The following is a 27,086-nucleotide window of genomic DNA, read 5'->3' as shown; positions in this document are numbered from 1 at the left end:
GGTCAATGACATGAGACAAAGTATATGTGAACTGCTGTATGAAAAATGAATTTACTCTGTAAATCTTCACCCAAATCAAAATAAAATTAAAAAAAAAAAAAAAAGAATAATGCAGAGTCTGCAAAACACCGTATAACATGGATGAACTTGGAGGACATTATGCTGAGTGAAATAAGTCATTCACAGAAGGACAAATATAGTATTAGTTCATTGTTGTGGAGGGTCAAGGGAAGGTTTATATATGGAGGGAAACTTTCTTTTTTGGTTCCCAGGAATGGAAGGGGAAGGGAGGGAACACTTAAAAAAAAATGCATTGACTCATGTCACTTTAGTTTTATGTATTTCACTGTACAGAAATTATATTTCAATAAAATACATTTTTAAAAAAAGATTTTTGATTCAAGCAACTGGAAATATGATATTAACATGATCAGAGATGGAAGAGACTGGACTACAGATAGAGCAAGCTTGTTGGAGAAAGTTAGCAGTTTAGTTTTGTACAGATGGAGTTTGAAATGTCTACTAGATATCCAAGTGGGCATAACCAGTACTGGTCAAAGGTATGCATCCAGAGTTCAGAGAGTGCTCTGTACTGTAGGTATAAATATGGGAATCAACTTCAAATTTACTATGTCCCCAAATGACTCTATCCTCCTTCCTCTCAAACTCATGCCTAGATCTATGAAAGGCATTATCTTTCTCTCCGTTGTCCAGGCTATCGAGCTTTGGATGCTCATTCTCCTTCAGCCCTCACATCTCCAATCAGTATCTCCAGTTCCTAAAGGCCCTTTGTTCTCAATTTCCCAGGTGACAAGTATTTATCAATTTATTTCTATTTCTGTCTCAGGTCAGTCAGTATCTCCTACTGCAATGGGCCTCTCTCACTTCAATCTTAAATTCTTCTACTGCATTGGTGCCCACACTCTGAGTAGACTGATTTTGCTACAATGAAAATCAGAATTTCCACTCATTTAACTAATATCTATATGCTAAATAGATGTGCATTCCCTTCATTTTTTACAAAATAAGACAGTTATTGCTTTATTCCAATTACTTGAAACCTTGATCAAACACAGCTCACATACTTTGCTTCAGTTTCTCTACATTAATATACCATATTTTCTTAATCTCAAATGGACTCTTCTTTCCTCTTAACTTCACACCGGTTTTAAAGTACATCTCCAGACTGTTTCTCCATAGAAGCCTCTTGTTTTCTATTTTGATCCAGTTCTACAGGTGGCATAGTCTATGGTAGTCACTTAACTTCTGTGTTTAATAGTCTTATAAGGTCTACATTGGTGAGCGTGAGTGGACACTAAGGCATATTCTTCCTTATCTCACTTGCAGTGCCTAGCAAAGGGTCCTATATTTGGTAAGCACTCTAACATCATACACTGAGTACTCACTGAAATATTTACATATGTAAGTGTTCAGTTTGCATTGGGAAAGTCAACTGCGAAGAAACTGTTTCAGGTGCTGAGGAGCAAGGATATCTCCTTGAGGACTAAGGTGCGCCTGACACAAGCCATGATATTTCCAGTCACCTCGTATGCATGTGAGAGCTGGACAATGAATAAGGAAGACCGAAGAAGAGTTGATGCTTTTGAGTTGTGGTGCTGGCGAAGAATGCTGAAAGTACCATGGACTGCTAAAAGAACTAACAGATCTGTCCTGGAGGAAGTGCAGCCAGAATGCTCCTTGGAAGCAAGAACGGCCAGACTTCGTCTCACCTATTTTGGTCATGTTGTAAGAAGGGACCATTACCTGGAGAAGGATGTCATGCTTGGTAGGGTGGAGGGTCGACGAAAGAGGGGGAGGCCTTCAACGAGATGGATTGATACGGTGGCTGCAATGATGAGCTCAAGTATAGCAGGGATTGTGGGGCTGGCACGGGATAGGGCAGTGCTTCGTTCTGCTGTGCATGGGGTCGCTATGAGTTGGAAACGACTCAATGGCACTTAACAACAACAACAAAAGTGTTCAGTGGCTCAACCACAATATAATCTCATTGAGGGAAAATATCATATCCTTTTTTACATTCATATTACCCTCAAATCATGTGGAATACTTGTTTGATATTTAAGTATATCAGCCTTTTATTTAGTTTGTTCTATCATTGAGGAGCTCTGGTAGCATAGTGCCTAAGGCACTTGACTGCTAGCCAGAAGGCTGGCGGTTCAAACCCACCAGCCACTCCTCGGAAGGAAGATGGGGCAATCTACATCTGAAGTGATACTGCCTCAGAAACCCAAGAAGGGGTCGCTATGGGTTGGGTCCGACTCGATGGCAAACAACAAGAGCATTAATATTATCTCATTATGATTTTTTAAAAACAAAAACATACACAAAATCAAAATAAATAAAATACATAAAAGCAAAACTGAACTGATTTAAGACAGCTCATTCACAAAAGGGGCAGGCACAGTATGCCTCAGCCCTTTCCCCAACTTCTAGATGACCCTAAGGGGGTGCTATAGATGCTCTAGGGTCCAACCAGTTGCCATCCCGTTGATTTTGGCTCAGAGTGGCATCATGTGTGTTAGAGCAGAATTGTGATCCATAAAGTTTTCAATGATTTTTCAGAAGTAAATTACCAGGCCTTTCTTTCTAGGTACCTCTGGATGTATTCAAACCCCCCAACTTTTGGTTAGCAGTCAAACCCAATAAGCATTTGAAGCACCCAGAGACTCCCTCAGCTCCAAAGGATATGGCTTAAAGATCACTGAAAGGAAAGAAAATAGTAAATGAGAATGGCAAGTCTTACCACTCAGGGCCATGGCCAACCGGAATTCTTCTTTCAGTATCTCAAGAACATTTTGGACACCTTTCTCCCCCTAAGCAAGTAAAAGATACAAAAGTGAGGCTGATTTGTTTCATGTATCTGTTTCACTGTCAAATTAACCTATTTTATAGAGTTATTTCCTCATCCAGTTACCTGGGAAGCCAAACCCCATATTACTGGTCTCCCCACAAACACAGCCTTGGCCCCCAGGGCCAGAGCTTTGAGAACATCTGTGCCTTTCCGCACACCCCCATCCAGGAAAACTTCTACTTTGCCTTCTACAGCCTCCACAATTTCTGGCAGGGCATCAATCTGTGGAGACAAGAAGGGAAATGATGGCATTATTAATGTTGAATTGTTACCCACCTCAATCTCAAAAAGCCATTGACCCACCCTCCCAAGTAGCCAACTAACTGATAGAGTTGGCTACTTTGATGTGAATTTTTGATTTGAGAATGGGTCTTCAAATGAAAAACCTGTGTAGGGTTGGGATCAACAGTAAAATTACTTCCTCCTGAAAGAAAAGAGAAAGACCAGTAATTTAAAAAAAAAAAACTTTTTAATTTGTTTTTTGGTTGGTTTTTTTTTTTCTATCATAGCCCAACGATTTTTATTTTTGTTATTGTTTTTCCTAATATGCAAATTCAGAAAACATCATTAAAATAATAAACACAATTCAGAAACACCTAATCAGCTTTTAAAGCTATACTTTATAAAATGCATAAAAGTAAATTACGTGGCTTGTTCACATAAATTATTCTATTGATTATTATTTGTTTGGGAGCTCTGGTAGCATAGTGCCTAAGGCACTTGACTGCTAATCAGAAGGCTGGCGGTTCAAACCCACCAGCCACTCTTCAGAAGGAAGGTTGGGCAATCTACTTCCATAGTGATACTGCCTCGGCAACCCAAGGAGGGGTCGCTATGAATCAAGTCTGACTCGATGGCACATAACAACAACAAAATTATTTGTTTATTGCAAATCATTCTTGCTAAGATGCTTGTACAAGCAGTGCTATATAAAAATGCAAACAAGGCTAGTGATGAAAAACTAGTCTCTCACTTCCTCATCTAACAGACATACATATGAGAACTCTCCATGAAAATTGTTTTAATGCTTTTAAAGTAATATGACTATATGTATCCCGAGGAGTCATGTCTTAATTGGCAATTAATGATGAGTAAAGGTTTGCATGACAGAATACAGAAACTATGTGTGACTCTTCTGATGGGTTATTTATTGTTCTTGATCATCCTTCAATCCTCTATAAACACACATCCTTTGCAAGGCAACTTTGCAGCTCCTCCCACTAAAAGGGGGCAGAGTGGATTTGCCAACAACTTGACTTTGACCTTGGCCATGGTGACCTACTTTGGACAGTAGCATATGAGTAGAAGTGGCAGAGTGCCATTTCTGGGTCTAGGTCTTACGCAGCCTCATGTACTCCTACGTGCTCTTTCCCACTTCTGTTTCTCCTTCTGCTTGGGCTCCAGGATAAATATTCAGGAAGCAGAGTTCTCCTAGCCAAGCCCAGCTGGACCTGAAACTTGGAGCCCAGCCACCTAGCTGGTAATAAGCCTAAATCTGTAGACTCACAATTAACCCAAAGTTTCATAAGAATAAATGATTATTGATTTAAGTTACTAAGTTTGGGATCTTTTGTTGCATCGGGTGGCAATTACTAACTGATAGAGTTGGCTCCTTTGATGTAAATCTTTGATTTGAGAATGGAAATACTTCCCAAAGTGATCTATACATCAAAATCTCTAAAAATATTTTCCATATTCCTACCAAAATATTCAAATCTAAAATTAAGCCCAATTCCCATTAAAATAGACACTGAGGAAACAACCGTGCACTTGAGTGAAGTTTTACCAGAAATAATTGTACTGAAATCACTCAAAGGCTTTCCCACTTCTTCCCTAAAATTTTAGAGGCTCAACTTAAAGAAAGTTTTGTGTAAAGGCTGAAGACCAAACACGGCTACAAATTTGGAGGAAGTGAAGGCAGTATTTGGCATGTGGCTGCTAAATGTTTGGCAGGTAATGTGATTTTCCCCTTTTCCTTTTGACTTGTCTGCCTTGCCAAACATGCTTTGGATCCATTTACATGTGTCCTTTTACCTATACATAGTCTTCTTTTACATTCAGAAAATTACATCAACATATAAATGCTACAATTTCCACATAATGATGCAAGCTATAATTAAGTGTATTTCCCCATATGAAACCAGAACCAAAGAAAAATATTAGCCAGCTTGCGTTCAATACACATTTTCAAAGTCACGGAAATCAAATCTCTTCACATTGTTTCCAATGCCTAACATGGTCTAAAGGTAAACTAACAATGGTGCTTAAAATGGAAATCCTGGGTTATAAAACAGAGCCCAGATTGCTACTTCCTGTGTCTGTGGAAACTAATGTTCTACCTGTTACTAAGCATTTCAACCCTCTTTTTTTTTTTTTTCTGGCTGTAACTGCCATTTAACTGGGCACACTGTGTTTTACACAGAATAATTCTGATCAAAGCAATTTAAATAAACAAATACAGCAGCACAAGCTCACTCTTTTACAGCCCTGTTATGCTCCTTCCTTGTGGCTTTCTGCACATCTCTGAGGCCATTCATATCAGCTTTTCTCCCTTAGTGCCTCTTTAGACACTTAATTGCAGGTTTAAGTCCAATTCAGTTAATCTATAGGAAAATATGGTGAGACCCCAATGTGGTATTGCTCATTCATCCACCCACTTATTAATTTATCAAACACTTTATTGTCAAGGCACCATGCCAGACAGTTTAAGGGATGTGAAAAGAACCTTACAGGGATCTGACTCATGAGAGACTCCTTATTCCCATTTCTGCTTGAATCACACTCTTCTAGAAAGTTCCTTTGCCCCAAAACTGTGTACAGGGAGCTTTCACCTTTCTACCTTCCTATGACATTCATTGTTACACTCTCTACTTCTAATACTTGAGGCATGGGACCTTTTACTCAAACCAAAGCAGCTGAACTTAAAGAAAAGCAGAGAAAGTCAGAGCTGCTTTAGTTCAAAGTGAAGGGGGCAGAACCCAGATCACTGGACCTGACTCTCTACCCTACTCCAAGCAGCACACTTCACCAGGGAGCCTTGAGGAGCCACTACTAAATACACTTAGAAAATCATAGGTGAAAATAAGTTTGACTGATTGCACAAATGGCTGCAATCATTTTCCTCCCTATCTTCTTTTTGTGCAGTGTGACATTTCAGGACTTCATATCATCACAAGGATGAAAGACAGGAACAAATTCTATTCTACCACCCTTTGAATCTCAGCTAGTCTGGTGACTTGCTTTCATCAACAGAAGTTGAGAAAGTGCCAGTGTGCCAGACCTGAGTCTAGATCTTAAGAGACCTTGTCTGCTTCCACTTACTCTCTAGGAAACCTGCCACTTAATGATAACAAGCCCAGCTAACTTGCTGGAACCTGTGAAACAATGTAGAGCCTTCTCTGCTGAGGTCATACTATACCACTCCTATTAGACCCAGTTGTGACCACAGACACATAGGAGTGAATACAGCAAAGACCAGAAAACCTCCCAGTAGATGCCAGTCCAAATTCCCAATCCACATCATTGGAAAATGATTAAATGGTTATTGATATTTTTTTGTTGTTGAAAATATACACAGTAAATATACACCAATTCAACAATTTATATGTGTACAACACAGGGACGTTGATTATATTCTTCAAAGTGTACAGCCATCCTCACCCTCATTTTCAAATTTGTTTTTCCCCTATTGACATAAACTCATTTCTCCCTAAGTTTTCTATCTACTCTTTCAAGTTTCTGCTAATAATTTGATCCCTTTTAGCAAGTTTTTTAAGAGTGTAAAACTCATAATGCACATTCTTTACTAGTTAAGTTAGACTATTGTTTGGTTTAAAGAAGGTTTCAGGGGATATTTTTAATTTGTGGTTTCAGGGTTATAGATTATCTTTGGCCATAGTTTCTGGAGTTCATCCTCAATGGCTCCAGAACAAATGGATTCTATGATAAACAATAATTGAAACTCTGTTCCCCACACCATCCCCCACTTTCAATCAGGATTTTGTGATAGAATCTTTGATCAAAATGTTCAGTAAGTTTCAGGGTGGTTTTATTACAGAGAAAAAGCCAACTGACACATCAAGTGTTTCTCAAAGATGGACTTGCACCTTTCAAAAGGAAAAAGAAAATTTCTCAGTTCCCAAAGAATGTGTCGGAGAACCCAATTTGATAAATACTGATTTAGCAACTCAAATACTTATTCTATGAAAATGATTTACAGTTGAAAATGTTCATCAGAAAAGAATTTCGTATTTATACCTTTAAGGCGTATTGGATCCACTTAGCATCAAAATGAAAAACTGAAAAGGAAAAATGTCCAGAGCCCACAGACCCCAGAAGGTCTGTCCTCAGACACCAGTTTCAGAAGCTCTAACATTACACACTTTGGAAATCTATTAACTTCTGTCTTATAATGTTTTTTAATTACTTCAAGGTCAATCTTGGCTACATTATGACCTTGAGGGTAAAAATGTAAAAAAAAATTTTTTTTTTTTTTTGTAATTATTTTTGGGTGTAACAGAAGTCTGGCTACAGTTTTCAGTAGCAATATACAAAAATAACATAAGATCAACCTTGAAAATATTATGCAGACACAAAAATACAAATACTATATGATCCCATATAGATGAAATATCTAGACAAAGCAAATGTACAGAGATCAACATTTATTAGTGATGACCAGGGACTAAGGGCAGAGGGAGTTGGGAATTATTGTCTAAATGGAGTTTCTGTTTGGAGTGATGAAAATCTTTTGGAAATTGATAGTGGCAATGGTTGTACAACATGATGAATGTAATTAATGTCATTGGATCGGACATTTAAAATTGTTAAAATGGCTATTTTTTGTCATATATAATTTACCAAAACAATTTTTTAAAAAAGATGAAGTGAAGTTAGTGTTATGTTACAAGACAACTAGTGACAAATGTTTTTCCATACAAGGGGGACTCAGGGTGAAAGAGCTTTAATGATTTATTGTTGTTGTTGTTATGTGCCGTCTAGTCAGACCCGGTTCATAGCGACCCCTCCTTGCCTTTCCCAGGCAGTATCACTATGGAAGTAGATTGCCCAACCTTCCTTCCGAGGAGTGGCTGGTGGGTTTGAACCGCCAGCCCTCTAGTTAGCAGTCAAGTGCCTTAGGCATTACGTTACCAGAGCTCCCCAGTGATTTACAGAAATGTAGAAGTCATATAGTCCAGTCACTTTTTCTTTGCAACTAACATAACACTAGGGAAGAGCCTGACAAAGTCTAAGCAATTTGCACACACAACTCTTACCACTTCAGGGAGGCAAGACAAGGACTTGAACTCAAGATTCTGAATTCCTATTTCAGTGCTCTTTCCATGACATCATTTTGTTTTGGTGACTCATAATGTAACAGGATCTGCAGGACAGCGAGTTCTTTCATGCATTTACTGATATGTTTTACACCATAGTCTCCCCCAAGCCTTTTTCACTCACCTCAAAACCCACATACTGAGGGAAACACCCTTCACCATAAACCTAATTCTTTCTCACATTTCTCTCATCATCATGGGCCTTACATTTTACTCCAAAGTATGAAGCAAAACTCAAGCAAGCCTCTACTACTGTTAGGCACAAGGCACGAAAGGAGAGGGTTATTGTTTTTTTAAAAAAGTCTCAGAGACCACAACTCAAAAAGGCTTTTTTAGATAAATTTCCATGTCCCTACAGCCAGAGGGAAATTAACCACAGCATTTACACTTTTTTTTTTTTCCTTTTCAAATCTAGTAAGATTTGATTTCAGTAGATTTAGATTTATTTTTAGAAAACAAACTTCATTTGACCTACACACTAAGTCTGTGTCTTAGTACACAAGTGAGGCATAAATCTGAGGAAAAGCTTTGCTTGAGCAGTGACCAACTTCTCCCTGCCCAGGGAGAACTTCACTCTCTACCTCAAATTTTCCTGCATGCAGCATTTAACATCTGCCTAACAAAGACCAATCTCCACAAGTAAAGCTGAATTAGAAAGAGCTGAAATCTTCTGGCCATATGGTTTAAACTCTTAAGTGCACAATCCTGTAGCTTGGTTCCTGCTTACCACTGATGCTTCAGGAACAGCTGAGAGGACAAACCTTTACACCCAATGATCCACCTGCAGTCATTTAGTCTGACAAAACCAATACAACTGCTTTATGTTGTTTGCTCCCAATTCATGGGGACCTGTGTACAAAGGACTGAAAACTTGCCTGGTCCTGTGCCATCCCCATGAGGGGCTATGGATCAGATCATCGTAGTCCATATGGTTTCCTTTAGCTGACTTTCTAAAGTAGAGAACCAAGCCTTTCTTCCTAGTTTGTTTTACTGTAGACAAAAAAAAAAAAAAAATTGCGGCCAAGGAGTCAAATCCTACTCACAGCGATCCCTCCTTGGGATTTTGAGGCGGTATCACTACAGAAGTAGATTGTCCAACCTTCCTTATGAGGAGTGGCTAGCTCTGCTAAAACCTGTTCAGCATCACAGTAGAACACAGCTTCTACTGACATATGGGTGGTGGCTGCACATAAAGTCAATTGGCCAGGAATTGACCCATGAAAGACAAGAATTCTACCAACAAATTACCACTGCCTCAACTGCTTTATAGAATTGGCTAAATCGATCTGCTTGTTCAATGAAACAATAATCCACTACTTCTTGACTGAGTCATTTGTTCTACTATGTTTCCAGTGGTTTGAATTTCACTGGGCATCTCAAATAAAGTCATTCATGTCATCACTGAGAGTTCTGATGAAAGGAGAAAAATTAACATGATTATTCAGTTCAGAGGAAGGTAGTAGCAAGGAGAGTCCACCACAGTATTTGTTTGCTGTTGTTATGTGCCGTCGAGTCGGACATGACCCCTTCTTGGGTTTCCGAGGCGGTATCACTATGGAAGTAGATTGTCCAACCTTCCTTCCTTTCTAGGAGTGGCTAGTGAGTTTGAACCACCAGCCTTCTGGTTAGCAGTCAAATGCCTTGGCACTATGCTACCAGAGCTCCTTCCACATAACTTAGTAACTATAATTCTATAAAAGTAAATTTTGATACATGATGGCTTATTTTGTGAATGATAAATCAAGCTATAAAGTGTTAAAATCTTACAGGCATCGAAGAAATACTCTAATTGATATTTAAACCTTAAATGATGACGAAACTAAGGTTCAGAGCAGACAACCCTATGGAGTATAGTTTTACTCTGTAACCTTGGGTTACCGTGAGTTGGAATCAACAGGAAGGCAATTGGTTTGGATTTTTTGCTCTGTTTTGTTTTTTGGCCCAACTGCAGTTCTGGCCCTCCTTCTTTTTTTTCTTGTTGTTGTTGTTGTTATGTGTCGACCCTGACTCATAGCGACCCCTCCTTGGGCTTCCGAGGCAGTATCACTACGGAAGTAGGATTGCCCAACCTTCCTTCCGAGGAGTGGCTGGTGGGTTTGAACCACCAGCCTTCTGGTTAGCAGTCAAGTGCTTTAGCCACTATGCTACCAGAGCTCCTTTTTTTCTTAGCTATCATAATTATCCAGGACACTTAATTAATCTTCCTGCCACCTCTTTTGCCAAAATCCAATGCATAAAATTCACTGTTGCTTGAACAAGTCATTTCTACTGCACAGCTAGTGATGTCAAATATTCAAGAAACTCCTCCCGTATTTATCCAGGCAGACATATATCCCAGAACTCCCTCTCTTCCACCAGACACTACAAACAAAAAATGGCTTACTTGGTATTTCACGAACATCTCTCTCTTTCTTAATCTATATTCTCACCTCTGAAAACAGAGGTCAACATGGGGACAGAGCAGAGGTGAAAGGCAGTTGCGACATCATTGCCTCATCTAAAAGAAGCTTGGCCAACTTCCAACAACTGGACAGCATGTAAGAGAGCCCCTTTTTCACACCCCACATGTCCACTTGCAGCTTTTGGCCCTCATTCAGCTACTAGGTCATGGAATCCACCTCAGGATATGTGTTTGTGTCCATGACTTTTGATCCATTTCTGATCCCCCAATCCTTGAACTTAAATCCTGCCTCAAAGTCTATTTGATTTTTGAATGTTGGAGCTAATTGTTCTCCCTTACTGTTTTAATTCCTTCCCAAAACCTTTCAGGCCAGTTTAATATTAACACACATTTTTAAATCTAGATTCTGGCATCTGATTTGCCTACCCCAGCATTTACAGTGTTTAAAAACTATGACTCCATATAGGAGTCATTTTGAGACCTTAAAATTATGGCAGATGCTTGTATCCTACCTATGCCAGAGATACTGATTAATTGTTCTGAGGTGAAGCCTAGGTTTTGGTGTAATTTAAGTTCCCCAGGTAATTCTAATGTGCAGTCAAGGTAGCTCTCAACTAGAGGAGCCAATTTTCAGCCTACCTCCCCTCACCGGGGGCATAGGACTTCCACCTCCTTTTACTCACCTACTCTCTCTGGAACTCTTCATTCCCTCCTCCTATTTCCCTGTCACAATGGGGGTAATGACACCGAATTTCATTGAAGCCTTTTGTAATTCCCAACATGGACTGTGATCTCTCCATCTTTGGGCCCTCATGGCCTTTTCTTTCTTTTTATACTTTAATTTATATTATAATTATTGTTGTACCTATGAATTATAGCTATAACAATGGACTCAAACATACCAATGACAGTAGGCATGGCACAAGACTACTGTTTTCATTATTGTTATACGTAAGGCAGCCATGTATCAGAACCAACTTAACAGCAACTAACAACACAATCCTATGAATACAAGAATAATCTGTGCCCACAAATACATTACTATGTAATAGGGACTTTTGCAAATTAACACTTACATATATTGAACTGAGTAATTAGCTAATTTAGCTAGTTGTTTGCCATCAAGCTTAACATCTGAGGTCTCATATATTATTCACAGACATTTTGCCTTGAGAAGTCACACAAAAATCTATACATAGAAGAGGTAGACAGAGAGACAGTCCAAACTCTGGTGGAAATGGAAACTTTAAAGAGAAATCTCAGCATTTGCTGAACCTCACAGTGGCCGGCACCCCATCGAGTTGTCGAGCTCCATGATTCGACACCAAGATCCCATCCACACCTTGTTTAACTGCCTCCCTGGCGTCATCACCTGAAAAGAGCAAAATAAATCATATAGAAAATACAGCTCCAAATAAGGCTTAGGTTTAAAGGTCTCAGGTTCCCAGTCAAAGTGAGGCTGAACCCCACACACATACACACACATACACACACACAAATACTTATACCTTCCTTAGTATCTTTCACACAAAAAGGTACCCAATAATAGATATGGAACATTAAAGAAGAAATATTAGCACTTACAACAATTTAATTATGAAATAAAATTATCAATAGATAGTAAATTGATATATAGTTAAAATGTGTAGATCCTCATAAGGAAGTCCTCCTGTTAAATATTTTTAATTAATAAGATAATTGAAATTTAGCATTTAGCAGGATTACACCTCTACAATTTGGATAGCATAAAAGAATATATAACTGCCAAGCATTTTCAGTGTAACAAGAAATGAACAAGCCTATTTAAAAAAAAATATTCTTTAATATAAAGTTAATATTAAGTGAAACTGTCTTACAATTAAATGTTTTTTGCCCTTTTAAATGTATAAAAATGTTATATGGATTCTATGTCCTCTATCCTACATCTCAAATCATGCTTCAAAATATATTGATTTCTGAAAGTTCAAATTTAAAATAGAGTCGCATGCTCTTGAATCAACTACCTCATATATTTTTAAATATTTTATATTTTAAACTATTTTTTCAGCATTCCCCCAATAACAAACCACTCAAATACCCAAAAGAGTTGGTCCAAGGTTGTAGTGAAAATCAGGTTTTGGAAAACATATGCAGACAGATGCAAAACACTGTAAATTCAGCAATGGAGAGCAAGGGCAGACTTGGTCAGAAATAAAAACATATAGAATCCATAATTCTGATAGTTTTAAAATCTTATGCTAAAACATGTTTCAAACTGTGTTTCATAGAATACTAGATTTGATATATTCCCACTTTAAAAAAAATTGCAATAAAAAGTGAAAAAATAAAACTAGCAATATTTTCCTTATAAAATTATAAGTATATGAAAATTTTAAATTTGTGTATATAATTATTTAAGGAATGGTGTGACAAGCCCTAAAATGCAATACCATGAAAGGTCACCTTATATATGAATTGCCTGGAACGTGATCTGATCTATATATTTATTATGGGTAGCATTTACCAACTACTTCGTATGTCACCTGTACACTTGCAAGGTTTTTTTGCATTATGTAGTTTGTTATATGCTCAATATATGATCTATATTCCATGCTTATTTTGTATTAAACATAAAATTGAATGTTTCCATGAGATGGTTTTAGGCTCTCTGTTTTAATTAAAGCATACATTACTTCATGTGAGATATCACTGGTAATTTCTGTGGCACTTATCTGAGAAAAGCCTTAGCCTCAAGATAGAATGATGCCTTTTTTTTTTTTTAACCACCCCTTTAATTATTTAATATTATGCATTTTGGTATTGATTCATAAATGGACCATATATGTTTTATTACACAGATTTATTTTCCTGAACTTTCCCATTGTCTTTCTTTCCTTTTCTTTCTTTCTTTTTTTTTTTTTTTTTTTTTGTATAAGGATTCTACAATATCTTCAAGTTTTTCCAACTTTTCAGTTATCTTATTGCTTTAGATATTGTTTGAGAGCTTAAAATCTGAGGCATTTGGTGTGTATAAGTAGACTTAACTAAAAGTGAAGCCTTAACTCCGTTCTAAAGTATTGATATGAATCTAGAATCCATGTTGAATTTTAAAGTTGCCTTTTTCTAACAGTGGTTCCTCTCACCTTGATACTGACAATATGCCTAAAGGAGATATTCTTTTTCTCTGAGGTCTGGAAGATGAAGGATACTACAACCTATTCCCACTATGGTCAAACAGACGTGATAGCTTATATCCAAAGGACCTTGATGTACAGCATTATCAATACACCTATACAATGGACCCCCAGTAACAGATGCAATTGAGAAAACCATTTTTATAGCAGGTTACCTGAGAAACCAGTCCTGCCATTCTCCTCTGACAATTCTATAATAGACTAAAAAGCACATATGCTTATAGTTATGTACTCTTAACCAATCACGTAATCCTGCTTATGTGTTATCCACCAACCCCTGCTTCCCACTTTTAGATATCCCGCATTTGACTTCTCTATCTTTCAGCCAATTTTGATTATGTAAACTTTAGTTCTCGTTCCAACTGTACAAAAATGGTTTTTCATTGTCTGGCTTAGTGATCATCTTCACTCTGTGATTTTGGATGTCTTCCTGGTCTAGATCATCTCTATACCTCAATAAACCTTTTTTGTTTTCACTTAAGCAGACTCCATGATGTTGCTCTACCAAACCAAACTCCCATCAAGTCAGTTCTGACTCAAAGTGATCCTTTAGAACAGAGTAGAACTGCCCCATCAAGTTTTCAAAGCTGTAAATATTTACGGAAGCAGACTGCCTCATCTTTCTCCTGTAGAGTGGTTGGGGAATTCAAACCAATGACTTTTTGGCTAGTAACAAAATGCTTTTACCACTGCACCACCAGAGCTCCTGATGTTGCCCTATGGCACCATGTAAACTATTCAAGTCACCTATTTTCTCTCTGAAGACAAGCCCATGGAGGCTTCTTGCTCTCTTCTGCTCTAGTGACCCTCAAGGTCTACTGTTCATCTTCATCCTGAGATTTCTATTTACTCAATGTGGCTGAATCCACTGCTGTTTATGTTCTCATTTGGTTTATATTCTCATTTTTTTTGTATCAATTTATACATTTCTTAAAAAGAATTTACAGAAGATAAATTTATACTGTACTTAAATATACGCTCTTGCATTTGAAATGATAGATGGATTATGTATAGTATTCTAGGTTGAAAATCATTTTTCCACAAAACTTTGAAGATGTGACTCCATTGTCTTTTAGTTCTAACTATTGTTGATAAGAAGGAGCTCTGTTGGAATCATGGGTAAAGCATTTGGTTGCTAACAAAAAGACCTGCAGTTCAAACCCACCATCAGCTGCTCCATTAGAGGAAGAGGAGGCAACCTACTTCCATAAAGATTTACAGTCTTGGGAACCCTATGGAGCAGTTCTTCTCTGCCCTATAGGGTTGCTATAAGTCAGAACTGACTTGGAAGCAATGGGTTTGGTTTGAGTTTTTTAATTGTTGATAAGAAGATTGATGCCAGTTTGATTTTCTTTGTAAGCAACCTGTTCCTGTTCATTTTCTTTCTTTATATAATATTCTGAAATTTCCCAACAAACATAATTAGTTGTTGTTTGTGTTCTTAGTCTAATGACTCATGTCTTCAACATTTGGAAATTTGTCTTCAATTTCCTCCCTGATTCTTTCTTTAATTTTTCTGTCTGGAACTTACATCAACTGGATATTGGAACTCTCAATTCCATCTTTGTAACTCTCACTCATTTAATAATATTTTCCTTCTTTATTCCTTGTTGTCATTGTTGTTCTTGTTTAACATTTTGGGAAATGTCATTAAATATACTGTCCAATCATTTAATCAAAGTGATTAAATTTGTATTGTATTTTTAATCTTTGTAAGTTCTTTTTTAATACCTTGATTTTCTTTTCACATAATCTTGCTATTTAGATATAATGTATTTTCAACTTCTCTGAGCATCATTTGGAATTTTTTAATGATCTCACTCTTGTTTTGTTTCCTCTGGAGGTAGCTTTTCTGGATATTTATCATGAAAAAATATCTTTTATGTTTTGATGTTCCCGGTATGTCTTGTGATGCTAAATTTTCATTTATATTTAAGGAAGAAAGGTTTATAGAGCATCTGTAGGCTACTTGGACTGTTTTGTAACTCAATTTCTACTCAGAGTAGAAATTCTGTCTTGGAACTTCATGTATGACAAGGTAGGAAATGTCAACTGGAAGGGTAATGGAATATGAACTCCTTCAATGCCAGAATGAGGACAGCATCCTGTCATATTATAAATGCCAACTAGCACCCACAGGGTTTACCAGCCATCCCTTTATTTCTGTAAAAATCCTTATTGAGCAGTAACTGCAACTATGCCTGTTCTTTCACATGCGGGGAAGGAGGAGGGCAGGATTGCTGGCTGGTACAATAATTCCACAAAAAGACCTTCAATTAAATCTTTTCTTTTTGGTCTCCCCTTCTCGTTCTCCACCTTTATCAAGCTTGAAGACAGTGATTAACTAATGTCCTGGGCTCAGAAGCTGTCAGAATTTGAACTCTATATTGGCTACTCATTTGCTATGTAAGTGACAAGTCCTAACCTATAAAATGGGACCAATAATCAGGTAGTCTCAAAGAAAAATAGTAAACCTTTGCATCAAAAAAAAAAAAGGACAAGCACAAATATTTAGCAAATACTAAAAGCAATGAAGCAAATGATAAAATAATTCATAAAGAGAATGAGCTAGGAAAGGAAAATTATATGAAATGAAGAAATCAGAAACACCACAAAGAAATACATAACTAAATGGCATCAATAAATTCATAGTTGTTGATAATTACACTAAATGTAAATGGGCTAAGTGTACCACTTAAGAAATGGAGAGTTGCATACTGGATAAGAAAACATGACCCATCAATATGCTGCCTACAAGAGACTCACATTAAACACAAAGACAAAAATAGAAAAGGTTGAAAGAAAGTTATACCAAGCAAATGGCAACCAAAAAAGGGCAGGAATGGCAATATTAATTTCTGATATAATTGATCTAAGACAAAAATGACCATAAGAGACAAGGAAGGATATATAATGATTATATAAAAATTAAAGGGTCTATTGAACAAGAGGACATAACCATAATAAACATCTATGCACCCAATGAAAGAACCCCAAAATACATAAATCAGACTTTAACAGAAATGAAAAGACAAATAGATGACTTCACAGTCATAGCAAGCCAGTCAATTCCAACTAACAGAGATCCCTTTGGGTTTCCGAGGTGGAAATCTTTGCGGAAATAGATCGCCCAGTCTTCCTTCCACAGAGTAGCTAGTGGGTTTGAACTACCAACTTTCTGGTTAGCAGTCAAATGCCTTATGCACCATGCCATCAGAGCTCCTGCAGTCATAGTAAGAGATTTTAATACACCACTTTCAATAACAAAGAGAACAACTGGAAAGAAATGTGACAAAGATGAAGAATAACTAAATAATAAGACTTACAAACTTGACCTTATAGACATCTAGAGAGCACTCCATCCAACAACAGCACAATATACATTCTTTTCCAGTACACATGGAATGTTCTCCACCATAGACCATATATTAGCCCACAATAAATTTAAGAAGATTAAAATACTGCAGAGCATCTTCTCAGATCACAATGCTATAAAATTAGAAATCAACACTAGGAAGACCAATGGAAAAAGAGCCAATGCATGGAAACTGAATAACACCCTCCTCAAAAATGATTGCATAATAGAAGAAATAAAAAATGAAATTAAAACATTCCTTCCATCAAATAAGAATGAAAACACAACATACCAAAATCTTTGGGACACAGCAAATAGGTGATCAGAAGGCAATTTAAAGCAATACATGCACACATCAAAAAAGAAGAGGGCTGTAGGACCAGAACTCAGGAGTTGCTACTGGAGCTATTGATTTCAAGGGCACCTCACTGTGCCTGCACGTAGAGGTTGTGGTAGCTTGTTACTGCCCCCATTGCCACCACCACAAGAAGCTGGGGACTAGGCCCTGCATCTGGCTATCATGACTGCCTCTAAACACTCATGTCTCCAACCTTGCCTGCCCTTGGGGACATCAACAGGAAAATGGCCTTGCTCAGTTCTGCCTTCTAGATCTCACCAGTGGAACCTAATCTGCATCAAGAACACTAGTCAAAAGGGCATCTTGGAATGTCACTTTTAGATTTCTAACCTCCACCTATAAAAAGGGCAGAATAAAGGTTTCAGAGAGCCACTCTACAGAATCTGGCACAACTGATTTATGCTGTTTATTCCAAACTTGTATCAGGAGCATGACTTATTGTGGTAAGAGAAACAGGAAAATTTTTGAGCAAGATATACTCAAGGGAATCAGCATGTATTTTCATGCTTGGGGTAGAAAAGAGTTTGAAGACTAAAAGAGGTGGCTATGACTAAATCATTGCAGGTGAATGTGGAGAGGTAGTCAGGAGCCAGATCATGTATCACATTACAGGTCACCTTAAGAATTTTGGATTTCATTTTATTTTGGGAAACCAGGGGAGACATGATTCAATTTATGCTTTGTAAAGCTAACCCTGACAGCTTTGTGAAGAATATATTTATCAGAAGCATTGGAATCTCAGAGAACGGATAGACCATCAAAAGTGAAATATACAAAATCAAGAGTCTAGACAAGTGAAGATGGTCACGGCATTGGAGATAGAGGTAGACCAACATGGGCTGTCATTTAGCAGTGTATTGGCAAGATTGGCAAAAAAATGAGATATTAGAGGTGCCTGTTTCATTATTTTATCCCTTTAAGGAACTTATTAGGTATTGAGCTATAGGATTCTTAATTTAGTAGAGAAAGATTAGGTAGCAATTATTTTTTCTCAGCATGGGATGGGTTGTAGGAAGGTATTCTTTCTGAGGGAAAGATTAAGAATGCTTCTTAAGAAAAACAACGTGAGAGGTCTCACACTCCCAGATCTCAAAACTTACTATGTAAGGACACAGTACTTAAAACAGTGTAGACCATATATTAGGCCACAATAAACTGATGATAGACAGATACAATGATAGACAGATAGACCAGTGGAACAGAATTGAAAACCCAGAATTAGACCCATCCATCTATTAACAAGCTGATCTTTGACAAAGGACCAAAACCCATTAAATGGGGATGAGATAGCAAGATAGCCTCTTTAGCAAATGGTGCTGGCAAATTGGATATCTACCTACAGAAAAGTGAAACAAGACCCATACCCTACCCCACAAACAAAAACAAACTCAAGGTGGATCAAAGACTTCAATATTCAATATACTACCCAAAACTATAAAGCTCATCAAAGATAAAATAGGAGCAAATCTAGGGGCCCTAATTTTCAGCATAATAAACTATCAGGAATAACTCAGAATGCACAGGAGATGGACGAAGACCTAGGTGACTGGGACCTTTTAAAAATTAAATTCTTACATACATCAAAAGACTTCTCCAAAAGGATAAAAAGAAAACCTACAGAATGGAAGAAAATATTTGCCTATGACATATCTGACAAAGGATTTACCTCCGAAATTTATAGAAAACTTCAACCCTCAATGCCAAAAAGACAAACAATGCAATCCAAAAATGGGCAAGGGACATGAACTGACACTTCACTAATGACGATATGCTGGCGGCCAACAAACACATGAGGAATTGCTCACGATCATTAGCCATTAGAGAGATGCAAATCAAAACAATGATGAGATATCATCTCACTCCAGAAATAATAGCAAAGTTCAACAAGACAGAAAATAAAAAATGCTGGCAAGGTTATGGATAGATTGGAACTCTCATACACTGTTGGTGGGACTGTAAAATGGTATAGCCATTGTGGAAATGGTATGGTGTTTCCTTAAAAAACTAAAAATAGAAATACCATTTGAACCAGCAATTCCATTACTAAGAATATAACCTAAATAGGTGAGAGACAGAACACAAACAGACATATGCCCATGTTCATTGCAGCACTATTCCCTATTAGCAAAGCTATGGAAACAACCTAAATGTCCATCAACAGATGAATGATTAATCAAATGGGTAACGTACCCACCTACTCTACAGAGATGCACCCCTTGGAGCAATCAGCCATGAGACACCAGAGGGGCAGCATTCACATGGAGGGAAAGCTGGACAGACAGGAGTGCATAACTAAGAAGTTTACAAGGATGAGGGGATCACAGGGAAGGGAAAGGAGGAGAGTGGGTTAGAGTTGGGTATGGTTATTGGGGAGTGAACCAAATGTACATGAACTGTTGAATGTAAAACAAATTCTGCTCTGTAAATTTGCATCCAAAGCACAATTTAAAAAGAAAAAGAAAAAGCCAAAATCAACATCTTAACCCAACATCTCCAAAAATTAGAAAAAGAGCACCAAAAAAAGCTTACAGTCACAAGAAGAAAAGAAATAATAAAGATTCAAGCAGAATTAAATGAAACAGAAAATAGAAATACAACAGAAAACAATCAACAAGACTAGAAGTTGGATCTTTGAAAAGATCAATAAAATCAACAAACCACAGGCAAACTTAACAAAGGAAAAGAAGGAGAGGATGCAAATAACAAAAATAAGAAATGAAAGGAGTGGCCTAACAACTGAACCAACAGAAATAAAAAGAATAGTACCAGGATACTATAAAGAACTTTATGCTAATAAATTTGAGAACCTAGAAGAAATGGACAGATTTCTAGAAACTCACTACTTACCTAAGCTAACACAGACTCAGGTAGAAAATTTGAACAGACCCATAACAAAAGAAGAAACTGAACAGGTCATAAAAAAAATTACAAAAAAAAAAAAAACCTGGCCCAGATGGTTTTACTGGAGAATTCTACCAATCATTCAGAGAAGAACTGACATCAATCCTACTCAAACTATTCCAAAACATAAAAAGATGGAATCCTCCTTAATTCATTTTAATAAGCAAGCATAACTCTGATACCAAAACCAGGCAAAGACACCACCAGAGAGGAAAACTACAGACCAATATCCTTCATGAATACAGATGCAAAAATCTTCAACAAAATCCTAGCAAATAGACTACAACAACATCTCAAAAAAATAATAATCATGACTAAGTGTGATTCACACCAGGTATGCAAGGATTGTTCAACATTGGAAAAACAATCAACGTAATCCATCACATAAGTAAAATAAAGGAAAATAATCGTATGATCATATCAATAGAATCAGAAAAGGTATTTGATAAAATCCAACACCCATTCATGACAAAAACTCTCAGAAAAATAGGAATAAAAGGGAAATTCCTCAACATAATAAAGGGCATATATGCAAAACCAATAGCCAACATTATTCTTAATGGAAAGAGATTGAATCCATTCGCCTTGCAAACAGGAACCAGACAAGGCTGTCCTCTATCTCCACTTCTATCCAACATTGAATCGGAAGTCTTAGCCAGGGTAATAAGGCAAGAAAAGGAAATCAAAAACATCAAAATTAGTAAGAAATAAGTAAAACCATGCCTATTTGCAGATGATATGATCTTATACGTAGAAAACCCAAGAGACTCAGCAAGAAAATTACTGGAACTTATTGAGAGATCTAGTAGAGTGGCAGGATACAAGATCAACATTGGATTCCTCCACACCAGCAAAGAGGTCTCTGAAAAGGAAATAAGGAAATCAATACCATTTACAATAGCTACCGAAAAGATAAGATACTTGGGAATAAATCTTACCAAAAGACCTATACAAAGAAAACTACAAAACACTACTTCAAGAAACAATAAGAGATCTACATAAATGGAAGAACATACCGTGTTCATGGATAGGAATATTGAACATTGTGAAAATGTCAATATTACCCAAAGCAATCTATACATTCAATGCAATCCCAATCCAGATTCCATTAATATTTTTTAATAACATGGAAAAAACAAGCACTAATTTTATATGGAAAGGAAAGAGACCTCAGATAAGCAAAGCACTATTGAAGAAGAAGAACAAAAGTAAGAGGTCTTAAATTCCCAGATCTTGAAACCTACTAAACAGTCACAGTAGTCAACATAGCCTGGTATTGGTGCATTGAGAGACACATAGGCCAGTGGAACAGAATTGAGAGCCCAGAAATCAATCCATCCACCTATGGTCATCTGATCTTTGACAAAGGGCTGAAATCTATTCAATGAGGAAAAGATAGTCTCTTTCACAAATGGTGCTGGCGAAACTGGATATTCATTTACAGAAAAATGAAACATGATCCACACCTCACACCATACATAAAAACTAACTCTAGGAGGATCAAAGACTTAAATGAGAAACCTAAAATTAAAAAGTTCATCAAAGACAAGATATGGGCAAACTTGGAGGACCTAATTCATGACGTAAATAGACTATCAATCATAATCCAAGATGCACAAACAGCAAAAGATGATGATTGAAGCCTTCTAGAAATTAAATTCTTATGTTCTTCAAAAACTTCTCCAAAAAAGTAAAAAGAGAACATACAGAATGGGAAAAAAATATTCAGCAATGACATATCAAAGACTTATCTCTAAAATTTATAGAAAACTACAATACCTCAACATCAAAAAGACAAATAATCCAATTAAAAATGGGCAGAAGACATGAACAGACACGTCACCAAAGAAGATATTCAGGCAGCCAATCAACACATGAGGAAATGTTCACAATCATTAGCCATTGTTGTTGTTGCTGTTAAGATGCAAATCAAAGCAACAATAAGATACCATCTCACCTTACCATTAATAGCAAAGTTCAACAAGACAGAAAATAACAAATGCTCGCAAGGATGTGGAGAGATTGGGAGTCTTATACACTGCTGGTGGGACTGTAAAATGATACAACCACTGAGGAAATCATATGGCAATTCCTTAAAAAGTTGGAAATAGAAATACCAGTTGACCCAGCAATGCCATTACTAGATACATATCCTCAAGAAGTGAGAGGCAGGACACAAATAGATACATGCACACCTATGTTCATCGCAGCACTATTCACAATAGCAAAGAGAGGGAAACAACCTAAGTGTCCATTATCCAACGAATAGACAAAAAACTGTGTTACATACACAATGGAATACTATGCAGCCTTAAAAAGTAATGCAGAATATGCAAACCAACACATAACATGGATGAACTTGGAGGATATCATGCTGAATGAAATAAGTCAATCACAGAAAGACATATATTGCATTAGTTCACTATTGAAAAATGTCAAGGAAAGGTTTACACATGGAAGGAAACTTTCTTTGTTTGTTACCAGGGATGGGATGGAAGAGGAGGGAAAATTCCTGTTGTTGTTGTTGTTATGTGCCATCGAGTCGGACCCGACTCATAGCAATCCCTCCTTGGGCTTCCAAGGTGGTATCACTAAGGAAGTAGATTGCCCAACCTTCCTTCCAAGGAGTGGCTGGTGGGTTTGAACTGCTAGCCTTCTGGTTAGCAGTCAAGTGCCTTAGGTACTATGCTACCAGAGCTCCTGGGAAAATTCCTAGAGAGGTTAAATATATATAGAGAGAGAGAGAGACAGAGAGAGAGAGAGAGAGAGAGAGAAAGAGAGACTAAAAAGTTTATTAGTGGTTACCAGGGTAGGAGGGGAAAATGAGAAGCTTTGTTTGCTGGGCATTGAGTTTATGTTAATGGTGGTGGGATATTTTGGAAAAGGATAGCAATAAAAGTGGCACAATGTGAAAAAAAAATGCTAGCTAGCATAAACTTACATATATATAAAATACCCATGAACAACCCAGAAAATTCTACCCCTGAATACATACACAGATTGTTTTGTTCTTTTATAGTAGCCTCAAATGAAAACAATGTAAATATCCACCAACAGTAGATCAGATTTGCAAAACTGGTATATCCATTCAATAAAATATTATACAGGGGAAAAAAATGGGAACAATAATTCACATAAGATTGTGTTGTGAATTAAATGAGTGGAATGGGTGTTTAGAAAATGCCTGATGTAGAGTGTGCACTCAAATAAATCTTAACTATTAGCTCTGGTAGCATAGTGGCTAAGGCACTTGACTGCCAACCAGAAGGCTGGTGGTTCAAACCCACCAGCCACTCCTCGGAAGGAAGATGGGGCAATCTACTTCCTTAGTGATACTGCCTCGGAAACCCAAGGAGGGGTTGCTATGAGTCGGGTCCAACTCGACGGCACATAACAACAATTATTATCATTATTTCCACCTGATAGTGTAAGGGAGTATAGACTAAGAAGATGGGTGGGTGGAGGAAGACAATGGGATTCATTTGTTGGATGTTTTTGGCAAATATGTTTGAATTTTGTTTATAACAATAAACTTGCATTTGAGTCAGGATGATGATGAAAAGTCCTTCCATCTGAGGTACTTCAATAACAATTTGTTATCTTCCATCATTTCAAGTGTTTTCCATGTTCTTGTACACAGTTCTGGAAATGTAGGCAGAAATAGGTTTCACAGAGCAGGTTAGAGTATCTACAGAAGCAAAGGTAAGAAGAATCATTTGCAACCACATCTAAGCCCCTTTCATTAACTGTTTATGTAACCTTGTACAGTCTTCCATTTTGTTTTAACCCAGAGAGAAGAGCAATTTTGCCTTAATGAGATGTTCTGACCCAACAAAATGTTCATGAGTTATATGACATTTTCATTAGTTCTTACAGTGGTGGTGGTGGTAGTTTAGTCAAGTTGGATCCAACTCCTGGAGACCTTATTTATAACAGAATGCACTGATATGCTATTCAATGTTTGCTAATTTGCCAATTAACATCTTGGTTGATTGACAAATATAATAATCAATTGGTAATAAGGAGCTCTGGTGTCATAGCAGGTAAGGTATTTGGCTGCTAACCAAAATGTCAACAGTTCAAATCTACCAGCTGCTTGCTCCATGGGGGAAGATAAGGCAATCCACTTCCATAAAGATTTACAGCCTTGGAAAGCCAATGGAGGTCATTAAGAGTCAGAATTGAGTCAATGGCAGTGAGTGTGGTTTTGTTTTTATTGGTTAATATCACTGTCTGCTATATTAATACCTTATTTCTATAAATTAAATAATTAAAAATATCAAAGTGAAATATGAGTGCTCAAGATTTCCCTCAAGCCACCACTGCTTTTCACCCAAGACTTTGTGCTCACTTAATACAAGCTTTGTAACTAAATCTTAGACACACAGCAGCAGTTTTGAGCACAATTCAAGAGTATTGAGTGAATCTTCTATGAGACTGATGTGAATAAGTTAAATGGGAAAAAAGCTAATTAGAAAATAGTTTCTCAGAAACAAAAGCCACATGGAAGTGAGACAGTCTGGATTTTTTTTTTGGTGGAGAAAACACTGTAAAAAGTGTTATGCCTTTGCTCATAAGGCTATTTGTCTGTTAGGATGAATTTGCATGAAGATCAAATTCTCAAAAATACATGATTTGAGTTTGTTCTTCAATGACAGAATTTAACTACAGCAAGATATTACGTCTTGCTTTCCAATTTGCTTTAATTAAGATGCAATTCTTAAAATGGAGTAAGAAAGGGATATTCCATTTAGATATTTCCAGTTATCCAAGATTTTATCTTTCTGCACATTTCTGGTAAAAGGACAAGAAAGAGCATGGGTCTCAGTCAATCCATGTGCCTTTGGATGAGATCTACAGACTGTTCAGAACTGTATTTCCCAGAACACTCCCCTTACAACCAACCCCCATATCCCGACTGAGCATATGTAGTTACTTGATGCAGCCACTGTCATAGAGATGTTTGTTTGCTGTTGTTAAGTGCCTTCAAGTCTGTTTCAATTCACAGTAACTCTATGTACAACAGAATGAAACACTGCTAGGTCCTGCGCCATCCTCACAGTTGTTGCTGTGCACAAGCCCATTTTTGTAGCCACTGTGTCAATCCATCTCGTTGAGGACCTTCATCTTTTTCACTGACCTTCTACTTTACCAAGCATGATATTCTTCTTCAGGGACTCGTTCTTAGAAATAACATGTCCAAGGTACGTGAAATGAAATCTGGCCATTCTCATTTTGAATCCATGTTTAACGCACTATCTCATCCTTTTCTGTAACAATCTCCCATTTCGGTTGGAAACAGGTGAGAGGGCATGATAACTCATCTCCTTAAAGTCTTTTTTTTTTTTTTTTTTCAGAAATCCAGCCAAGACCAACATGAAATTGGTTAAAACCAACTCAGATCAGTTTTGGCCCATGGACATGCATAGTGGGAAAAATGGAACAAAGTTGTTCAGAATGAACATCTCCCCATCTGCCTAAGCCCCAATCAGCTGATGACAGGAAGTCTGTGTATTCATCTGGTGCACAAGGGCACTGTATTCAAAATTGACCGTCCTTTTAAACTAAGCTAAATGAAACTTCAACCAATTGCCAGCCAATGCATGCCCAAATTCCCAGAATAAAAACTGAACTCCAACTCTCACTGGGGGAGTCAGATTTGGGTATAGGCCCTGTATTCTCACCATGAGCATGGTAATAAATTATCTTTGTCATCTCTCCAGTACTCGGGGTGTGTGAACTGGTTCAGTGGGCAGGGACTCCCTTTAGTCCAGCTTCAGCTTCAAGGGTGCATTCTTGCTGTAATTCTTCCAAGACAGACTTGTTCACTCTTCTGGTAGTGCATGGTATTCCTCACCAACACCATGACTCAAATGCATCAATTCTTCTTCAGTCTTCCTTATTCATTGTCCAGCTTTCACATGCATATGAGGCTATTGAAAAGACAATGGTTTGGGTCAGTCTTCAAAGTGATATTTTTGCTCTTTAACAAAGATTTAATGTCTTGACTGCAGTTTCCATGGGAATTGATTCTGGATCCAAGTAAAATGAAATCCTTGACAATTTAAATTTTTTATCCACCAGTCATGATGTTGCTTATTTGTCCAGTTGCGAGGATTTTTGGTTTTTTTTATGTTGAGATACAATCCACACTGCAAGTTGTACTCATTGATCTTCTTCAGTAAGTACATCAAGTATTCTTCACTTTCAGCAAGAAACATTGTGTCATCTGCATGTGGCAGGTTGTTAATTAGTCTTCCTTTGATCTTGATGCCATGTTCTTCTTCATATAGTCCAGTTTCTTGGATTATTTGCTCAGCATGTTGTTGTTGTTGTTATTTGCCGTCGAGTTGGCCCCGACTCATAGCGACCCCTCCTTGGGTTTCCGAGGCAGTATCACTACGGAAGTAGGATTGCCCAACCTACACTTTGTTAAATAAATGAACATACTAGTTACAGAAAAACTAGACAACATAAACTATACATGTATAAATATGTTATTTCCTTTCAAATGCCAAATACCTCATCTTACCTTTCTTGCTTTTGAGTGCTTTCTAATTATATATATATAGAGAGAGAGAGAGAGAGAGAGAGAGGGTTGGGCAATCCTACTTCCGTAGTGATACTGCCTCAGACACCCAAGGAGGGGTCGCTATGAGTCAGGGCCGACTTGACGGCAAATAACAACAA

General features: G+C 37.4%; 1 protein-coding gene across 1 annotated transcript in view; it reads right to left on the bottom strand.

Annotated features, from left to right (window-relative positions):
- HAO1 (hydroxyacid oxidase 1) overlaps positions 1-27,086 on the bottom strand; it is a 93,023-nt gene that overhangs the window by 6,112 nt on the left and 59,825 nt on the right. The window contains exons 5-7 of the mRNA XM_007955980.2: positions 11,890-11,981; positions 2,936-3,094; positions 2,765-2,834 (exon numbers count right to left, since the gene is read on the bottom strand). Coding sequence (XP_007954171.2) covers positions 2,765-2,834; positions 2,936-3,094; positions 11,890-11,981 — 321 coding nt within the window. The remainder of the gene's footprint in view (positions 1-2,764; positions 2,835-2,935; positions 3,095-11,889; positions 11,982-27,086) is intronic.

The sequence above is a fragment of the Orycteropus afer genome, unplaced genomic scaffold, assembly GCF_000298275.1.
Source record: "Orycteropus afer afer isolate SDZICR_OR568_19922 unplaced genomic scaffold, OryAfe1.0 scaffold00567, whole genome shotgun sequence".
Classification (NCBI taxonomy): domain Eukaryota; kingdom Metazoa; phylum Chordata; class Mammalia; order Tubulidentata; family Orycteropodidae; genus Orycteropus; species Orycteropus afer.
This window is presented reverse-complemented; position numbering and strand designations above follow the sequence as displayed.